General features: G+C 61.9%; 1 protein-coding gene across 1 annotated transcript; it reads left to right on the forward strand.

Moving 5' to 3' along the window:
- Positions 1–1,721: 1,721 nt before the first annotated feature.
- On the forward strand, positions 1,722–18,623 carry LOC111157582 (tubulin tyrosine ligase like 12). The gene is made up of 14 exons (XM_022519121.1): positions 1,722–1,996; positions 5,419–5,591; positions 7,435–7,633; positions 8,257–8,416; positions 8,503–8,636; positions 10,850–10,926; positions 12,237–12,353; positions 12,444–12,638; positions 12,945–13,056; positions 13,744–13,895; positions 14,289–14,370; positions 16,280–16,348; positions 16,840–16,978; positions 17,247–18,623. Exons 1-14 carry the CDS (start codon positions 1,817–1,819, stop codon positions 17,396–17,398), a joined length of 1,941 nt encoding a protein of 646 aa, XP_022374829.1. The 5' UTR covers positions 1,722–1,816; the 3' UTR covers positions 17,399–18,623.
- The last annotated feature ends 467 nt before the right edge of the window (positions 18,624–19,090 follow it).

The raw sequence follows: 19,090 nt of genomic DNA on the forward strand, positions 1-19,090 counted from the left end.
TCCCGGAGTCCTGGGATCGAGCCCCACATTGGGCTCCCTGCTCAGCGTGGAGGCAGCTTCTTGCTCTGCCTCTGCCTCTCTCTCAAATAAATAAAATCATTTTTAAAAAATGCTGCTCAGGGGCGCCTGGGTGGCTCAGTGGGTTTTAAAGCCTCTGCCTTCGGCTCAGGTCATGATCCCAGGGTCCTGGGATCGAGCCCCCCATCGGGCTCTCTGATCCGCGGGGAGCCTGCTTCCTCCCCTCTCTGTCTGCCTCTCTGCCTACTTGGGATCTCTGTCTGTGAAATAAATAAATAAAATCTTTTAAAAAATAATTAAAAATTAAAAAATAAAAAATGCTACTCAGCTAAATTCAGTTAAAAAGGTGAACACCAAAGCCTTTTTTTTTTTTTTTGCAATGATAACACTCATATAAAGTTCAATGGGGGGTTCCCTGGGTGGCTCAGTGGGTTAAAGCCTCTGCTTTCAGCTCAGGTCATGATCCCAGGATCCTGGGATGGAACCCCACCTCAGCGGGGAGCCTGCTTCCTCCTCTCTCTCTCTGCCTGCCTCTCTGCCTACTTGTGATCTCTGTCAAATAAATAAATAAATAAATAAATAAATAAATAAATAAATAAGACTTAAAAAAAAAAGTTCAATGGGCACAGCACAAAGGGACCAAGGTTTTTACTAAAGTAAAAACCCCAAAGGCCAGAAGTGTACTTGGAACTGGATGTGGTTAATAATTTCATCCAAACAAGCTGAAAATTACAGCAATTGAATTAGAAATCGTAGTTGTCAAAATTCACATTTTTTCATAATTAGAGTAACTGAAGTACAAAACGTCCGTGACAAAGCTGGTGGCGGATACATAGAAGTATTTTAGCGCGGCAGGAACTTTTTCCCTGTGCCCTCACCAAGTGTGCTTTGGAAGTGTGAACCTTTGCACACCAACGTTACATGTCCCAGCGGGATTGAACAAGTCCCCGGAACCACTGCATTTTATCCAAACACAACTTAAAACTTTTAATCAAAGTATTCAGAAATGAAAGCACCAAAAAAAAAAAATAAATAAAAAATAAAAAAAATCAGCCTTCGCGCTTTTTAGCAAAGGTTGCAAAGTTGCAAACACGACAGTGAAACGCGGGACACCTTGAAAAAACAGAACGTCCGAAGCCTGGTTTTTGAAATTCTGCTAACTGCACTTAGAAATGCCTCCGCAACACTTCCACGGACAAGAACCACCGCGGGCTTCACTGAATAAACGTACGCGCTGAATCCAAACGCACAGAAATTAAGGGCCACGACTCTGCAGCTCCTAAATCTGGTGGATCATTCAGAAGAATCAAAGATCCCCTCCCACCCCCGGGGTCTGCGAGGCGTCAAAGGCGAGTCCACGCCGCGAACAGCCCACTCTCCAGGCCTCCGGTCCCTTTTCCGGACTGTGCGTGGACTCTCTTCCGTTTCCGACCGCGTGGACGCCGCACAACCTGGCTCCCGGCATCCCCCGGGACAGCCGCCGGGCGCGAGGGAGGAAACACAGCCCCCAGCCGGCGCGCGTGCGCACAGGCCAGCAGCGCCAAGCCCCCAACGCGCCGCACGCCCGCGCACCCCCCGCGCAGGCCCGCGCGTTCACGCATCACGCATCGCGCACGCGCCCCTCGGCCGGCCGGGCCTCCGGGCTCCGGGTCCGGCTCCGGGAAGTTGGCTCCCGGCGGCCCGCGGGCGGGGGCCGCGGGGAGCTCGGGAGGAGGGCGGGGCGCGCGCAGGCGGGCCGAGTCGGAGGGCCGGGCCCACGGGCTGCGGCGGAGTGGGACTGGGCGCTGGCGCTACCGCCATGGACGCCGACGCGGGGTCGGAGAACCCAGAGAACGGGGAGCGCCGCGACCCGAACCGGACTGCAGAGGAGGACGCGCGGGCCCGGGCCGAGTTCGCGGCGCTGCACGGCCCGGCGCTGCGCGCGTCCGGAGTCCCTGAGCGGTACTGGGGCCGCCTCCTGCACAAGCTGGAGCACGAGGTGCGGACGGGCGAGGCGCCGGCCGGGAGGACCGGGACGCAGAGCGGGGCCGGGGGAGCCGGGGCGCGGGGTGCGCGGACCCTTCTCCCGGGAAGGGCGTGGCTGCGGGCGGGCCGCTGGCCGAGAGCCGCCGGGGCGCGGCGCGGGGAGGCCGGGCCAGGGGCGCTGCGGGGCGGCCGGTGGACCCCAGGACGACTGGTGCGCACGGGGCTGGGAGGGTGCCCGGGGCGGGAGGGGAGCGAGCGCCTTGCCGGGCGGCAGAAGCCTCGGCCGCGGAGCGCAGGCCGGGGTGCGACGCGCCGGGGGCGTGGCCGTGTTGGGACGCGGCTGGAGAAACGCGCGGGGGGTGGCTGTGAAGAGCGCCCGTGCCCTGGTGACCGACTTAGACGTCGCCTCCTCGGCGGTTTAGGAGCTTCTAGACTTTGGGGCCCCGGTTCTGCCAGTGTCTGGGGCTGGCCGGGCTGTGTGTGCGGCTCCCCTGGTGTGTCGGGACCTATCCTGAGTTCTCCACACGTCTGCGTCCCGCAGCTTTGTCATCCCCATTATGCGGTTGAAAAAACTGAGTCACAGGAAGAGGAAGTGTCTCCCAAAGCCTGTCGGACTTGGGAACCTGTCCCTCGCTCTCAGTCACTGCCACCTTCAGGGAGAGCAGATGTCCCGAGAGTTTGTGTGGCTTTAACTGTTCGGGTCACAGAATTCTTTCTTGTCTCATCATTTGATTTGATCCCCGGTCACCCTCATTTTTGCAGATGAAAGAAAACAGATTGTGGGAGACGGAAATCTAAAGAAAAAAGGTTCCCATGCTTCTAGATTCTCTGCCCTTTTGTGGGGATGGCTCCCTTCTGCCCACCAGCCTTCTCTAGCTGGGCCTCCAGGGGGGTGCCCAATGGATACTGGCCAATGAGCAGGCCCTGGCTTGGGGTCATTTGCCCAGCTGCTGAAGCCAGAGCACATACACAGGTCCGTTAGGGAGGCCTTCTTAGCTGAAACAAGGCTCTTCTCAGGTGGGGGCCTAGACAGACTGGGGCAGGCGATGAAGTGGAGCCCCAGAGCCAGGAAGAGGTAGTCACCCCAGCCCAGCCGCCCCACAGAGCCCACCTTCTCAGCCAGGTTTTCTGTGTTAAATCAGGGTTCGCCAGGTAACTCTCTTGACTCTCTTGCTCCAAACCCACCGTTGCTTAAAAAAAAAAAAGACTGTCAGTGGCACTCAGTATGTCCCTGCCTCTTGAGAATCTCCTTCCCGTATGGCTCGCCCTCCACTCCACCAGTGTTTCCTGAGCCCTTAGCTCTGATCCCAGGCATATGCTGGGAACCTCCCCCAGTTTGTTAGGATAAGAAGAAGGTCCTCATTCTGGGTGAAAGGCACACGATGTGGGAACCCCCTGGGATAGCCAGCCTCTGGGCAGTAAACCCTCATTCGGGCAACACTGGTCCGTCTGAGCTGGAGTCTCCTGGAAAGCCCGATGGTGGAATAGGGCCCCAGCTCCCATAGTCTTAGAGGGGACCGGTTGGGGAGGCCTGAGACGAGCATCAGCTGGCACCAGCGCATGGAGGGCAGTCACCAGAGGGCAGCGTCCCCTCTGCCTTGGCTGCTGTAGCTCTACAGGGGGCAGCCAGTATTTTTCCATGACCCTCCCTTGCCGTGAGGGGTTATGGGCCGAGCTGTGAGTCATCACTTTACTAGACCCAAAACCTGCATCCATTGTTCTCGATGAAACCTGCCACTCTCCTCTGGGCCCAGGTGTGGGGGAGGGCACCTGCCAACAGGAATGGGGTACCTCCACCTCCCTGCAAGGCCATCGACCCTGGTGCCTTGCCTCAAATCAGTTGGAAAGGATGGGGAGTGTTTTAAGATAAATTCCAACTCTCCCAGCAGGAACTTCCCAGCTAAAGCCATTCCCCTTCGATACCTCTTAGGGGCTTTTCCTCCAGGGAGGGATTGTGGTCCCCTCATTTCACAGCACGGGGGGAAGGCAGACCCTCTGTCCCCAGGGCCTTAGGCTTCCTCACTGTGTGCCTCCTCCCTCCCCATATGATTTGGGGACGAGGACTGGGGATTTGGGTTCTAGATTGAAACCCAGAGTGAATTCCGGTCCTCTCAGCAGCTCCGAACTGGAGGGAAGGTAGCACCCCAGCCCCCCGCCCCCCGTTCTGACTGCTCAGGGATCCTGGCTTGAGGCAGCTCCCCTAGTCTTCGAAGGGCCCTGGTGTGCTCCACCGGTTCCACAGCCTTCCCTGCCCTCAGCTTCTGTATCCCAGCCTGGGGTCCTTGCGGGTCCTTGCACCACTGCCCCCAGCCACGTGTTTAGATCTTCCCCCGCTGTGCCGCTCAGCTCCCGTCAGGCCCCAGCACCGGGGACCTTGCGCCTCCCACCTTGCTCCGCCGTCGGCGGCTCCCTGGGCAAGATGGTGAGTGGTTCGGCCTCACAGGCTGGAGCCCGGCACCGAGAAGCAGTGTGTGCCTGAGTGAGGAGCTGGTTTGCATCTGCGTGAAGCTTCTTCTCTCAGGGTCCTGAGAAGTGCGTTTCGGGGAACTGGCTTTTATTGAGTCCCTGCTTGTTCCAGGGACTGTCGGTGCACTGTTTGTTGATTGAACACTCAGCTCTCCTGGAAGGCCGAGGATGCTTCTTCCCCAGGGAGAGGCTGCTCTCAGCTGCAGAATGGTGGTGGCGTGCTCACAGGGCATGGGCCGAGCTTAGTGTCCTCCAAGCCTGTGATATCTGTTTATCATTTCATCCTTCCCACAACCCTGGGAAGTCAGTGCTGCTGTTCCCATTGTATGGATGGGGAGACTGAGGCACGGCGTGGTTCAGTGACTTGTTCAAGGCCCCACGGCCTGGCTCCAGCATCTGTCCTAAGGCCCCTTGCCAAGTGGCGGCAGACACACAGTGCGGGAGTGTGGCTCAGGGGGGCAGGCCGGCTAGGCTTCGTGTGCATGTGGTTGGCAAGGAAACTCAAGGACCAAGGTCCTTATCTTTCTGACCCAGACCCTCAGGAGACCAGCCCAGAGCACACGCTGTACAGGCCCGAACCACTTCTCGGCAGGGCTGGCGCGGTGGCTGTGGGAGGTTCTCAGCCACATGTTTTCCTTCTGGGGCGCCTCTGCCGTCCTGCTGGAGGACTGGAGTGAGATCCCCGGCCCCGCCAAGATCCCAGCTCTCAGATTCACCTCTGGCCTGGCCTCGCGTGCCTGCAGCCCGCGTCTGAGCACACCCAGGACAGGAGCTGGTGACCCTGGTTAGGTCGCGGTTCTGGCTGATCTCCAGGAGCCTCAGTTTCCCCACCCGGAAAATGGGTGGTTGGGTAATAAACAGGACCTGCGTCCCCGAGGAGCTGGATTGGTCCTTGAGGCCAGGGTGTGGCGCTCTGTGAGGCGGGGGTTCTGGCCTGGGGAGCCTGCCAACACCTGCTCGTGGCCCCAGGTTTTCGATGCCGGGGAGATGTTCGGGATAATGCAAGTGCAGGAAGTGGAGGAGGAGAGTGAGGGCGAGGAGGCCCGGGAAGCTCGGAAGAGGCAGCCCAACCCTGGCGGCGAGCTCTGCTACAAGGTCATCGTGACCAGCGAGAACGGGCTCCAGGCAGCCGACCCCAGCAGGTAGGAGCTACAGGTCCGTGATCCGTGGTCTGTGGTCTGTGCCATGGTCCCAGCCATGGCAGGCCCTCGAGTTTGCCGTGTCCCGGGTGCTCATGGCCACCCGAGGTTCCAGCCGGGCCCCGTGGCCAGGTTGGCCCTGACCGCTGCTGACGTTCCCGTGTGAGTCATGTTTCAGACAGACCCGAGCGCAGCCTCCCCAGCACCTCCCCACCACCAGGAGGGTCCCACAGCAGAGGGGTGATGTGTGCTGATTTTGCCAGTGAGACGGGAAGGACTTGCCCAAAGTCACAGCTGGCCGAGAGCCGGGGTGTGGAATGCCAGGCAGCCTAACTCTCAAGCCTGGACTGTTTGGAGGACCTTCCCCCGGGCCCGCTGAATCCCAGTCTCAGGGGAGCCCAGGAATTGTAACAGGTTCTCCCAGGGCTTTATGCCCAGGCTATGAGCAATGTGGTCTCCTTGATTCCTTGGGAGGACACCAGGGCCCAGAGCAGGCCTGGCGTGGCCCTGGGCCTCGGTGTATATGGGGCACAGCTAAGACTGGACCCTGGGATTCCTGCCTCCAGCCACGACAGGCCTGCAGGCTCGTCTGCCAGACTTCGTTGGACCCTTGGAGAGGACACTTGCCAGCCTCTCAGGGTCCCCAGGCCCCTGTGTCCATAGCTCTTCGGGGAAGAGTCTGGCTGGCCTCCTCTTCTGCAGAGCAGCCTGTGAGGGGCGGGAGTGGTCACTCAGGGAACGACAGCAGCCGGTCCCCTCCACCTGCGGACTGTCTGACTCAGAAATTTGCAGGCTCACCGTTCACATTCAGCTCAGTGCACCTGCTCTGGGGCTTGGGCCCCAAAGCGACCTCCAGGAGCTCACTGCCCCTCCACACCCTTGAGCGCACACCTCCACCAGGTGGGCACCGGAGGGGACACGAGCGGAGTCCTGCCTTTGGTCTCAGCTCCTCCCACTCCACAGCCCTCCCCGCTCCCGGGCCTTTCTCCCTGCAGAGCTCTGAGTCTCCCCTGATTGCCAGACTCCAGCTTCATCCTCTCCCTGCTCCTGCTGTGTACGGCACAGTACTCCCAAGCATTGTCCCACCTTGAAGCGTGGCTTCCCGTGGTCAGAACCTCTGAGCACAAGCACTTGCTTTGCGCGCGCAGACGTACAGTCCTAGAAGCCCAGTGGAACAGGTGCTGTCGATTTTGCCCCTAGCCCAAGAGCTGGAGCCTTTGCTGTCACCCTGCTGTTCCCCCTTCCGGGGGAAGGGAGGTGAGGGTGGCTTTGCCCGGCAGGCGGACCACACCCCTGGGTGCCAGAGCTTCCTGTTCCGGCAGGGCTCTGGAGGGTGTCCCAGAAGCCCTGCCCTGAGGGGCGGGAGGGCAGGTGTGGCCCTGGGCCTGCCGTGGGAATGCCTGCCTGGTCCTCTGCGATGGCCCCACCCCTGGGCTCTTCTTCTTGCTGTGCCCGCCGGAGCCGGAGCGCCTTCGCATGCCTCCTCGCCACTGGCTTCCTGATGTGTGTGGCATTTGCTTTTCCTGAGCGCCCGCACCTGAGGTGGCAGGGTGGGGGGCGCGGCTGGTGCAAATGCAGCTGAAGGCGCTCACCGCGACAGCGATCGATGGGCACGATCAGCGAGAACACAGGGACTTGGTACAGGCAGCAGGTTGTGTGTTTTGTCTCCTCTGATTCTCACACCGGCCCCACAGGAGGTGCGGACCCCGTTGGTGTTTGCAGAAACTGGTAGAGGGCGTGGAAGCTCGCCAGGCCACAGCTGCAGGCCTTTCCCCTCTCCTCCCCCTCGTCTCCCAGGCAGACCCCCCCTGCCGGCCCTCCCCCCTGCCCTCGGCTGTGCCCGCAGCATCTTCCTCATCGACCACGCCTGGACGTGCCGCGTGGAGCACGCGCGCCAGCAGCTGCGGCAGGTGCCCGGGCTGTTGCTCCGTATGGCCAACCTGATGGGCATTGGGTTCCACGGCGAGCTGCCCAGCGCCGAGGCCGAGGACCTGGTGCTGGAGGAGATGTGGCGGTTCAACCAGACCTACCAGCTGGCACACGGGGTGAGCAGGGACAGCCCGGGGGAGCCAGGACCCAGCCCCAGGGGCCTCTGCCCCAGAAGTGAGCAGACTCTCCTCCCAGGGCCCCCCTTCTTCCCCAGAGCTCCCTCATGGCCCTGTTTCTCAGCCCCCGGCCACCCGGTTCTCAGGGCCCTTGAGCTCACAGGACATGACCTTCTCAGACCTCTAGACATGGGCCCCATGACTTGGTTCCTGTGGCCCAGTGCCGTCGGGTTCTGTCATCCCCTGAAAGCCCTCAGGGTTTGCTCACATCCAAAGAGTCCTGTCCCTTGAGCACACGTCCTCGGTGTCCATCACCACCTTTCCTGCCAGCCTCCCTAGACCCAGCCTCATGCTCTAGCCCCTCACCATTTTTAATGTTTCTCATGGTCTCAGACGTCACTTCCTCCAGGAAGTGCCCCTCGCCCTCTCCCTGCCACACACATCCATGTAGCCGGTAGGCTGTGTGTCTTCGTCCAGGCTCTCGTACCCGGTTAAGGGGCTTGGGTGCATGGTAGGTGCTCCAGGATCCGGGAGTTGGGGGCATGGGCTGGTGGGAGGGTGCCTGACAGAAGGGGCAGTGGCTGGACCAGTGGACACGGTTTCTGTGTGTGCTCTGCCTGCAGACGGCCGAGGAAAAGGTGCCGGTGTGGTACATCATGGACGAGTTCGGCTCGCGCATCCAGCACTCTGACACGCCCAGCTTTGCCACGGCGCCCTTCTTCTACGTGCCCCAGCAGGTGGCCTACACGCTGCTGTGGCCCCTGCGGGACCTGGACACAGGCGGTAAGTGCCACACCCGCCCACCCCAAAGGACGGGCCCAGGCCCTGCTTTCCCGCTGCCCCCTGATGGGCCATGTGTCTCGATGCAGAGGAGGTGACCCGGGACTTTGCCTACGGGGAGGCCGACCCTCTGATCCGGAAGTGCATGCTGCTGCCCTGGGTCCCCGCCGACCTGCTGGACTTGAGCTCTTCCACGCCCGAGCCGCCTGACGAGCACTACCAGGTGTGACCGTCTGCCCCTGACCTCGGGGCCTAGTGGCTTCTGGAATGTTCTTTGGCCACCAAATGCTACTGAGCGCCAGCTGGCTGCCATGTGAGGGAGTGAAGCGTTTGTGAACATTCGAGAGACCAGGAGCTCCGAGCTCAGGCAGTGAGCAGGAGCCGCCTGCGGCCGCCCAGCCCAAGTGCCGGGGCCCGAGGCCAGGGACCGTGCTGTCCGAGGGTCGGATCTAGGCGCTGGTGGTCAGTGCTGCTCTCTTCGTTTTCGGGGATTCCTTACCAGGACTGGCGGTGGGGGGCATGGTGTGCGCCGCAAGGCTTGGTTACAAATCCCAACTCCGTACTGTTTCTTCTTCCCCGTGGATGTGAAGACTCTGTTCGAGCGTCACACGGCGACTTCTCTGGCAGAGGCCAGAGCGAGTCCCACCATCATCGGTGCCGCTGTTACCCGCACCAGCGGCACTTTTCATCTGTGGCAGCCTCTTGGGCAAATCAGGGCGCCAGGGTTTGGGAGGCCCTGGGCCAGGGAAGAAGTGGAGCCTCTAGGAACATGGCCACTAAGAGACCAGGCAGGGCTGGACAGGGAACACCCTCCCCTGCCTTCTGGTCTCCTGCCACCGCCTCCTGTTGGCTGCTCGCAGTTTGGAACCAGGCCACGAGCAAGCCTGCAGTTGGCACCCGTGGGCGTGTGTGATTCTAGCCCTCGCGGCGTAAGGGCATGAGGTCCTGTTTCTGTCAGTCTTCACTGAGAATGAGGACACAGGCATAGAAAGGTTAAGTAACCTGCCAAAGGTCACACAGCTCATAGGAGAGCTGGGGTACAACCCCTAGGGCCCTGTGACGGCCCGTGGGCAGAGGCTACAAGACTTGCCCCACTGTGAAATCTGCCTGCCCACGCGGGCACATCACACATTCACTGAGGGCCCCAGCGGTTGATCAGAGGAGCAGCCCGGTTAGCTCGAGCGAGAATGGGAAGCACCGTGGGGTGTCAGCCGGTCTGCGGGTGCTGTGGTTGGGGAGAGGCTGGGCCGTCGTGGTGGGACCTCCTGGCACCTTTCCCGGGAATTCCATGTAAGCTGGTAGTGGTTGGACTGTCCACACAGGAAGCTGCGTGGTCACTTGTCTTGAGTCCGTGGCGTGTTTCAGAGCCCCATAGAGTAGTGGTACCTGTAGGTGCTTAGTAAATGAGTGCGTGAGGAAGAGGAAGCCTTTGGAGTGGCTTAGGGCCGGAGGCTTCCTGATCTTGGGTGGCTCCAGCAGGCAGGGCAGCGCGGGGCCAACCCTGGGTGTCCCACCAGAGGTGGAACTCGAGGAGGCGGAACTCGAGTTGCCGGAGCATCCTGGTCACTTGTCCCCATCTGACTATCCAGCTTGGGCCTGTGCTCTGGGCCCCGGGGGTCGCTGGTATGAGTTCGGGATCACGGGATACACAGCACACGTTTATCATCCTACACGCTTTCTGTGGACAGGAGGGTGGGATTTGGACTTCGAGCCCCTCCCAAAGCGTGGCTGGGCTGTCGGGCAGCCATGTCAGTGAGGTTTTGCTGGGGCCAAGGATCGGCTTCCGCCTGGTGGTGCCGGGGTGGCACTGGCCATGTCGCAGGAGGCCTCAGCTCTAACTCCCAAGGGCCTTTTGGCCGGGCTGCTGAGTGTCCCAGGACATGAAGGCCAGCTTGTCTTAGAGCCCAGGAGCTGAGAGTGAGCTGCAGGGCCTTCCCCGCATGTGTCTCTGTTCCCCGTCTCTACACCCGAGGGAGCAGCCCCTTCGGCCCCACCCACACCCACCGGGAGATGAATTCTGCCTCCCAGAGGGAGTGTCGCAGAGTCTGGGTGTGTTTTAAACCATCACAGGGCGTATGTTGGAACCGCACCTTGGCGCTCCACTAGCATCAGGCACCACCCCCCACCTCCCCGCCACGCAGGCTTTATGCCTTCCCAGCTGCCCGCAGTTCGGAGCGAGCGGAGCGCTGAGATTTTGAAGATTTTGAAGTGTTTACGTTTTTCTTTGACACAAATGGGTCGCTTGGCCCTTGAGGGGCCTTGAGCCCCAGAGTCCTGGGGTGAGGGTGGTCCGAGGTCTCTGGCTGCTGCTGGGCCTGTCGGAAGGCTGTACCTGTGGTCCAGGGTGCCCCCTCATATGCCAGGATGGGGGGGTGGCGTGTGTTCCCTCGCTCCTGTCTTGGAGGTCTGTTTCTACCTTCAGTGCTTTCTTTCTAGGCCATTTTGGAGGAGAACAAGGAGAAGCTGCCGCTCGCCATCAGCCCGGTGGCCTATCCCTGCGACCACGTCTTCAAGTGCGTAGCCCCCCCTCAGCTCCTGATGAGCCTCCCCGGCACCCCCACGAGCCCCCCCCGGCTCCGAGAGCAGCGCCTGGCACAGGAGGGCGCTCAGAAAGCCTGCCGTATCCTGGTGGCATGGCAGTGGCAGGAGCCCAGGGCAGAGACCTAGGATCACAGAGAGAATGCTGTGAAAGTGACGGGGTGGTGGGGTGTTCCTCTGGTCCTGGGTGAAAACAGCCAGGCCTGCCCCAGGAGTCAGGGAGCCTGAGCCGACCGTGAAGGCGTGGGGCGCCGAGCGGAGGCGGCCAGACTGCCGGGAAGGGCGGTGTGCGGCGCCAGCAGGTGTGGGCTGGCAGGTGAGGCAAGGCCCGGCAGGCCGGATGCCAGGTGGAAGCAGACACCCCGTAGCACTTGTGAGAGGTGGGTGTGCCGTGCTCCCCACTGGATGTGGCACAGGCCCAGAGGCGGGTCCCAGCCTGGCTTCTGCCTCCATGGGAGTCCCTCCCTCTGGTTACTACCCAAGCCTGGTCCAGCCAGAAATGGGCAGCCCAGCCCGCTGCCCCTTCCCTGAGGCCAGCCCAGGGGTCCTTTCTGGTGCCCAGGCCCACTACCCAGTGTCCGTCCATCCTCGGGGTAACAGGCCCCACTGAGGCCCACTTAGTTTTGGCCTCCTGCTCCCAGTCCTGCCGTAGGCTCCAGCCACAGACCGAGGTCTTCATGCCGGCCTTGCCCCTGGCAGTCACCTCACCTCTTCCCCTGGACTGCTGTTCCAGGCTGGGCCCCCCTCTTGTCTTCTTCTGCCTCTGCACCGCCCCCCCCGAGCTCCCGGGCTCTGTCCTCATCTCTCCCTGGGGCCAGTGGGGGCCGGGCCAGGCCAGCAGCAGCGAGTACTGGTGTGGAACAGGGCCTTGCCCGGGGCACCCATCTTGGCTACACACGCCCCCACAGGCCCCTGGACTCCAGCTGCCTTCTCGGCCAGCGGTGCTCAGTGTGTGAGTGGGAGGCTGGTTGTGTCTGTCCTTCTGGTTCCATGTGGGAGGCAGGCTCGCACCTGTTAGACACTCAGGTTATCCCGTGTCACCCCAGTGACAAGAGTGAGTTGGGCTGTGATCCCATCTTAGAGGCGGGGACGCTGGGGTCAGAAGGATCCTCGTCGCCCCACCCTGCAGGCGAGCAGAGAGAGTGGGGCCGGCACTGCCTGTCCGGCCTCAGGGCCCGAGCCCATACGTCCACCCCCCTCCTCCTCCACACCAGCCCAGGCTGGGCAGCGCCCGAGTCCCTGGAGCGCGGGGGGCATGGCCGGCTCAGCCCGACTCCGCCCGCAGGGTCTACACAGACATCCAGCAGGTGCTCAGGCACCTGACGCACCCGCGCTTCACCTTTGCCCAGAGCGAGGCGGATGCGGACATCCTCTACAACTTCTCCCACTTCAAGGACTACAGGTGAGCACCCCCCCGCCAGGCCCGGGGTTGGGGGATGCCCCCAGAGCCCCTGCCACCCCTGAGCCGCGTGCATATGCCCCGGCCCCACAGGAGGCTCAGCCAAGAGAGGCCCAACGTGCTGCTGAACCAGTTTCCCTGCGAGAACCTACTGACGGTGAAGGACTGCCTGGCCTCCATCGCACGCCGGGCCGGGGGCCCCGAGGGCCCGGCGTGGCTGCCCCGCACCTTCAACCTGCGCACCGAGCTCCCGCAGTTTGTGAGCTGCTTCCAGCAGCGGGAGAGGCGGTGAGGGCCCCCGTCACTCCTGTACCCCCCACCCCCAGCCTCACCCCACCCGGCTCGCACCCGCTGCGTGCTGGCCGTGGCACTGAGAGCTGTCGGCACGGGGCACGGCCGGGACCACGGCCACGGACATCTTCGTGTCTTGGCTCGAGCAAGTTCTTCCTCACTCTGTGAGGTCAGCCCCTGACGGCCCCGCTGTGACAGCTCCCGCTGCTCCCTGGGAGGGGTTGGGTGTCCCTCTCCGAAGGCGACCGTGGTCCCTAGAAGGTGGGTGCAGGGCACAGCCTAGCCGAACCCATGTGCTCTCAGGGGCCAGGACAACCACTGGATCTGCAAGCCCTGGAACCTGGCCCGCAGCCTGGACACCCACGTCACCAGGAGCCTGCACAGTATCGTCCGGCACCGGGAGAGCAGCCCCAAGGTGAGGCCATGTGGTGGTGGGGACTCAGGTGGGGCCACTCGGCTCCTGGTGTCTCTGAAGCCCAGACCCTGCTCCTTCCAGTGCCCTGGCCAGCGGGGGTGGGGAGGCGGAAGCCCTTGTCCAGAGCTGTCTCAGGTGTGTCTGACCTCAGAGTCCCCACTCGCTGCACCACTCGAGACCACCCAGCAGGAGGGAGGCAGCCAAGCCAGGGAGCCCCGAGACAAGGGTGCTGTAGTGACATGGAGCCCGTCAGGGTCGGTATTGGGGTGGGGGGATGGGGGAACGGTTATGGGTCGAGGAAAGCATGCCAGTGGGATGACGGCTGAGCAGGATTCCAGGCAGCGGACGAGGAGTCGGGATTACAGCGGAGAACTCGTATGTGGTTGTCAAAACCTGAAAACTGGTGGGACCTTTTCCTCAGCTAAAGTGAAGGTGAAGATTCAGAACTTGCCACAGCCTAGACAGGGTTTGAAAAGACAGAGAGGAAGGAGCCAGGTGCAGGGCACAGGGCTCCTGAGGCCGGAGCAGGAGTGTGCCTGTTTCTCCAGGATGTGGGGACCGTGTTCAGATGTCCCACAGGCGTGAGCCCGTCGCCAGTGAGGACAGATGCCGATGGGGCGAGGTTGGGGTACCTCTGGGCCCAGGTGAAGGGAGAGCCGGCCGCAACCCTGTGTCTGTGTTCTCTAGGTCGTGTCCAAGTACATCGAGAGCCCAGTGTTGTTCCTTCGAGAAGACGTGGGGCTGGTCAAGTTCGACATCCGCTACGTCGTGCTTCTGCGCTCGGTGAAGCCCCTGAGGCTGTTTGTCTATGACGTGTTCTGGCTGCGCTTCTCCAACCGGTAACCGAGAAGCCTCTCGGTTGGGGGGTGGGCGACGGGGCCCCCTTTATCGGGGTCGGAAAGCCGGTCCTGGAGCTCTTTCTCCGCCACGCACCTGGCAGGCGGCCCAGCTGAGCCCCGATCTGTCCGCCAGCGGGAGTTCTCGCCCCGTTGCAGGCAGCCACGGGTGGGACCTGGACGGCACTTGGCACTGTCAAACGGGCACCGAGCGGTGCAGGTCGCGAGGACATTCATAGGCTGCCCGGGTGTCTTCACAGACAAGCTCTGAGGGGCTGCGGGGCACCCCTTCACTCTACGGGGGGACAGGCATCCAGCGGGGTCTCTCGGAGCACCGTCCCTGCTGGGACGCGGCCGTGCTCAGGACCCTCCTGTGTCTGTGCGCTCCTCCTGCAGGCCCTTCGCGCTCGACGACCTGGACGACTACGAGAAGCATTTCACCGTCATGAACTATGACCCGGAAGTGGTGCTGAAGCAGGTGGGTTCACCTGGACACAGGCCAGACCCAGACCCCACACCCCTCGGCCTGTCTTCTGGGCAGACTGTGCAGACCAGCTGCCTTCCGGTACCCATGTCAGTCTCAAAGCAGTAGCCTCCCCACGTCCTGTGGCAGGTCTGAGCAGGGCAGGTCTCAGCTGGAGGCACAGACTGCCTTCCACTGGCACCCCCCGAGCACGGGGACCGGTGACGGTGGGACGGCACAGGGGTGCAAGTCACATGGCCCCCGTGGCAGGCTGCTGCTGCTGGACCGTGACCCTGCCTGGATCCTGAATCCATGCTGTCCCCCATGCTGTCTGGGCACTTTGGGCGAAGGGACATCAGGGCAGAGCTCCTTCCGAGGTGAGGGCCTCAGACCCTGGCTGGCCAGCAGTGCACCTGGGACAGGTAGGCTCAGCCCGGGCAGAGGCACAGCCAGCTGTGGGTGGAGGAGAGAAAGGCTGCCTCACACATCGTCCCAGAAGTGGTTGGTGGCTGTTTCAAGGCAACGGGAAGTAGGGCTCACCCTCCCCACCCCGTCACCCACGCTGCTCACCCCAAGGCCTGCCCGTGGCCCTCTTGGTGGCCACTCTCCGAATGTGGTAATTACCCGTTCCAGGCGTGTTTCGATTCTTTTCAGCATGAGTATATCCCAATATTATTCAAATGATGATTCTGCATATGTATGTAAGGTTTTACGTGAATGCTATCCTGTTGAGCAAACCTTTCTATGGTTTTATTCTTTTCTGAGCATCACGTGTGTACATTCGTCATTGTTCTTTTTATAAAGTTGTTTTTTGTTTTTTGTTTTGTTTTTAGTTTGCTAGAGACACAGCGAGAGAGGGAACACAAGCAGGGGGAGTGGGAGAGGGAGAAGCAGGCTCCCTGCCAAGCAGAGAGCCAGATGCGGGGCTCGATCCCAGGACCCTGGGATCATGACCTGAGCTGAAGGCAGAGGCTTATGGACTGAGCCCCCCAGGCACCCCAAGATTTGTCATTATTGTTAAATGGGGCTGGGGGCGTTCTTGTCCTGGGATGTTCTTGTCATTCACCTGTTCGTAGACATTCAGGTCATTTCGGGTTTTCGCCATTAGTACACATGCTGCACCGAACACTCCTGGGGACGCCTCGCTGTGCCCGTGTCTTAGCAGCCCTCAAGGGTGGACGGCGGCCTCAGAGCGCCCGTGCCCTTGCTCACGCCCAGCTCCGCCGCTGCTGCCTGTCCTGGGCTGTGTTGCAGGCGGGTCCCTGGGACGCTGCGCCACCCGCAGGGCCCTGGGACGTGGTTGGAAGTTGTCTCTCAGAGAACGGAGTGCCTCCCTCCAGCACCCCAAGGGTCGTGTTTTCCTGGAAGCTCCTGGGTAGGGGGATGTGTCGCCAACAGGATGTGAGCATCAGGCTTCCGCAGGGAGCCCGTCCTGGCTCATCCTTTGAGGAAGGCACCGAGCTCACTGCCGGCTCGCACCCGTGTGTGTTGGATGAAGGCTTGGCTTGAGAGGCCTTGCCGTGCTCAGGTGCTTGTTGCTGGTGCTGAGCGGTGAGCTCAGGCCTGGGTCCAGCCTCTGCCTCTGGCGCACTGTTCTGAGACCCACGTGGTGCCGTGTCCATCCAGCCTCCCAGTAGCCCCACCGATAGCGTTCCAGACAAGGGGCACTGTCCCATTTCACAGATGATGATGCTGAGCCGGACAAGTAAATCTGCTTGTCTTGAGTCAAAGAGTAAGATCCGGAGCTCAGACTCCAGCTCCTGCCTCCCATCTGTGCCCAGGTGCAGGGGTGCTGGTAGGCTGCGGGCGCTGACCTGTAGCCCCAGCGAGTGCCAGAGCCCCACATGAAGGCAAGGCAGGCTTCCTCACTCCCTGCCCCGAGGTAGCCCCAGGTAGAGCGTGATGGGCCGCGTGTCTGTCGCAGGTGCACTACGATGAGTTCATCCCTGAGTTTGAGAAGCAGTACCCGGAATTTCCCTGGAAGAGCGTCCAGGTGAGTCCTGGGCAGAGCTGCAGAGGCCAGGCCTTCCCTTGCGGGCGGGCGTGGGCTGGGTGAGGGTCTTGGCCTCCTCGGGATGGTCCTGCTCCTCCCACGCCGGGCCTCGCGGGGTGTTCTGGAGGGGACTCGGAGCACGGTTGGGACCGCCTGCTGGCAGTAGGCCCTACCTGGTCCCAGAAATGGCAGACAGGGGCACAGCCAGAGATCCAGGTTGGTCCCCGCAGGCGTGCACCTCTGTGCAGAGGGGACTGGGGACTCGGGGGCAGTAGCCAGGCAGCTTAGCAGTCGTCAGACGCCAGAAGCAGGTGTCGGATAAGGCGGTGGCAGCCAGGGGTGCAGACATGAGGCTGGAGGAGGAGGGATCGTGGGCTTTGGGGCCACAGCTCAGGTAGAGACAGGGAGGCGCACAAGGAGCTTCTCGGGGGCTGGGGGTGGTCCCGGCCTCAGACCCGTGCAGCCCCCAGCCCGGCCTCCCCGTCCTCCAGGCTGAGATCTTCCAGGCCTTCACGGAGCTGTTCCAAGTGGCGTGTGCCAAGCCGCCGCCCCTGGGCCTCTGCGACTATCCCTCATCCCGGGCCGTGTATGCCGTGGACCTCATGCTCAAGTGGGACGACCGTCCAGATGGTGAGGGGGCGCCCCCGCCCCGTAATCCAAACCACGCCCCCCTCCGCTTAACCCAAAGCCGATCATCCAGCCCTCCCCTGCCCCCGGGCACAGAGACAGATCTGAGATGGTGTCTGCCTCGGGTCCACCAGAGATCTGGGGCGGGGGGGGGGCGGGGGCCACACCGTTGGGGGGCAGCCTTCAGGTCAGGACAGAGCGCGAGGGGGAAGGGCAGCGGGCCGCGGCGGAGCCAGGGGGGAGCTCGTGCCCCGTGTTTTTGTGCCGTCAGGGACGCGAGTGATGCAGCCGCAGATCCTGGAGGTGAACTTCAACCCGGACTGTGAGCGGGCCTGCAGGTACCACCCGGGCTTCTTCAACGACGTCTTCAGCACCCTGTACCTGGACGAGCCCAGCCACTGCCACGTCACCCGCCTGGTCTAGGTGCTCGTGGCTCCGCGCTGCCTGCCGGCCCCTTCCAGCCTCAGCGGGCGGAGGTGCTTCCGCGGGCCCCTCCCCTCCTTCCTCGGCACAGCCTCGTCTTGGAGCTGTCATCCCCGTGTCACCTCTGGGGGCTCAGGGTCCTCTTCCCTCCGAGGTCAGGAGCAGGACCAGGCACGGTGTCCCCAGGGCTGAGTCCCAGGCCCCTGTCCGTGCTCCCCTCACCGCCATCCGTGCTCAGCTGAGGGCTTTTTCTGGAGGGTCTGGTTCCTGGGCTGCTGTTTCCCAGGGGGTTAGCGGCTGTGGGTTCTGGGGAGCACGAGGTTTCCCCAGCAACACCTGCGGAGCCCACATGCGAACGGGGAGCTGGGTGGGCTGCTTCTCCAGGGGGCCTGCTCGTGTATCGTGACTCCGCTGGGGCAGGGTGTCCCCACCCCTGCCCCCCAGAACAGCTGGGAACCTGCTCCCCGGACCACACCTTCTTGGTTCCCACTCTCGACCAGACCTTTCCCAGTAAGCTTCCCGTGAAGTTCCCGGCCGGGAGGGCCGCGGCCTTGGGCTGCTGTTGCCTTTCCACGTGGCAAGAGCAGGCTGTCCTCCTCTGACCCCGGCATACCCGGCCGCCCGCCGGGCACGGCAGAGCTGTCCCCCTCGCCTGCCGTCGGCTGGGGCCTCAGGGACAAGTGTGGGCGGCAGAGCCCAGCAGCAGACGGCCAAGGAAGATGATTCCAGGGAGAACTTGATGTTACTGTCAGGTGCCACCTTCCACCCGAGTCTAGCATCAAAATGTTGGATTTTTGTTAGTTTTTCATTTATGGGAGGAAAATATAAAGATTCTTATTATTTCCGTAACCTTGTTTCTGAAATTTGGAGTCAGATGCTGGTGTGTTTTGTGTAGCCCCAGTGGCCCCAGGCCCAGCTGACAGTGGGGTGGGGGGAGAGTTTGACCCCCACTCCTTGGGGGGTGGGGGTGGGGCACGGAGCTTCATTCACTGTGAAGCCAAGAAACAAAACTGGGCTGGGCTGTGCCTCCCATCCGTGTGTCCACTTGGCTGTGTGTGTCCATCTTCTTTGTCACCCAGAACCTCAGCCTGTTGGCTGGGGAGACGCCCCTTCCATCCTGCTAAGCTGTGATGTAGCAAGGACACACGGTCTCTGGTTTCCCCTGGAGAGCCGCTGGCGTCCTGCCCTCTCCTTGACGCGACCTGTACCGTAATAAACTAGGCCTTCTTGACCTCGGCCTCCCTCTCTGTGTGGAGGCCCCAGAACCACAGGCCCAGCACCGTGTGTCAGCTGTCTTCCTGTTCGGTTGTCGAAGAAAACCAAAATATTGAGACGTCCCCTTGGAGAAACGAGAGAAAATGGCGTTTGGGCTGCCAGGTGCCCATCTGGGTCTGTTAGGGCTGCGGTAACAATACCACGACCCTGGCCTCGCGCAACACAAGTTCCTTCCTCACGGTTCTGGAGTGGGGGCGTCCCGGGATCGGGCGGCAGACTTGGCGTCTATAAGGGCCTCTTCCTGGTTCGCAGATGGCCACTGTGTCCTCATGTGGGAAGGGGCAAGGGAACTTTGTGGTGTCTCTTGTAAGGACACTGACCCCATTCATGAGGGCGCCACCCTTGTGACCTGATCCCTTCCCGAAGTCCCCACCTCCTGTGACTATCACACAGCGGGAGGGTAAGATTCAACATAGG

This window comes from Enhydra lutris, unplaced genomic scaffold (genome assembly GCF_002288905.1).
Source record: "Enhydra lutris kenyoni isolate GAN:26980312 unplaced genomic scaffold, ASM228890v2 scaffoldscaffold55, whole genome shotgun sequence".
In the NCBI taxonomy this organism is placed as follows: domain Eukaryota; kingdom Metazoa; phylum Chordata; class Mammalia; order Carnivora; family Mustelidae; genus Enhydra; species Enhydra lutris.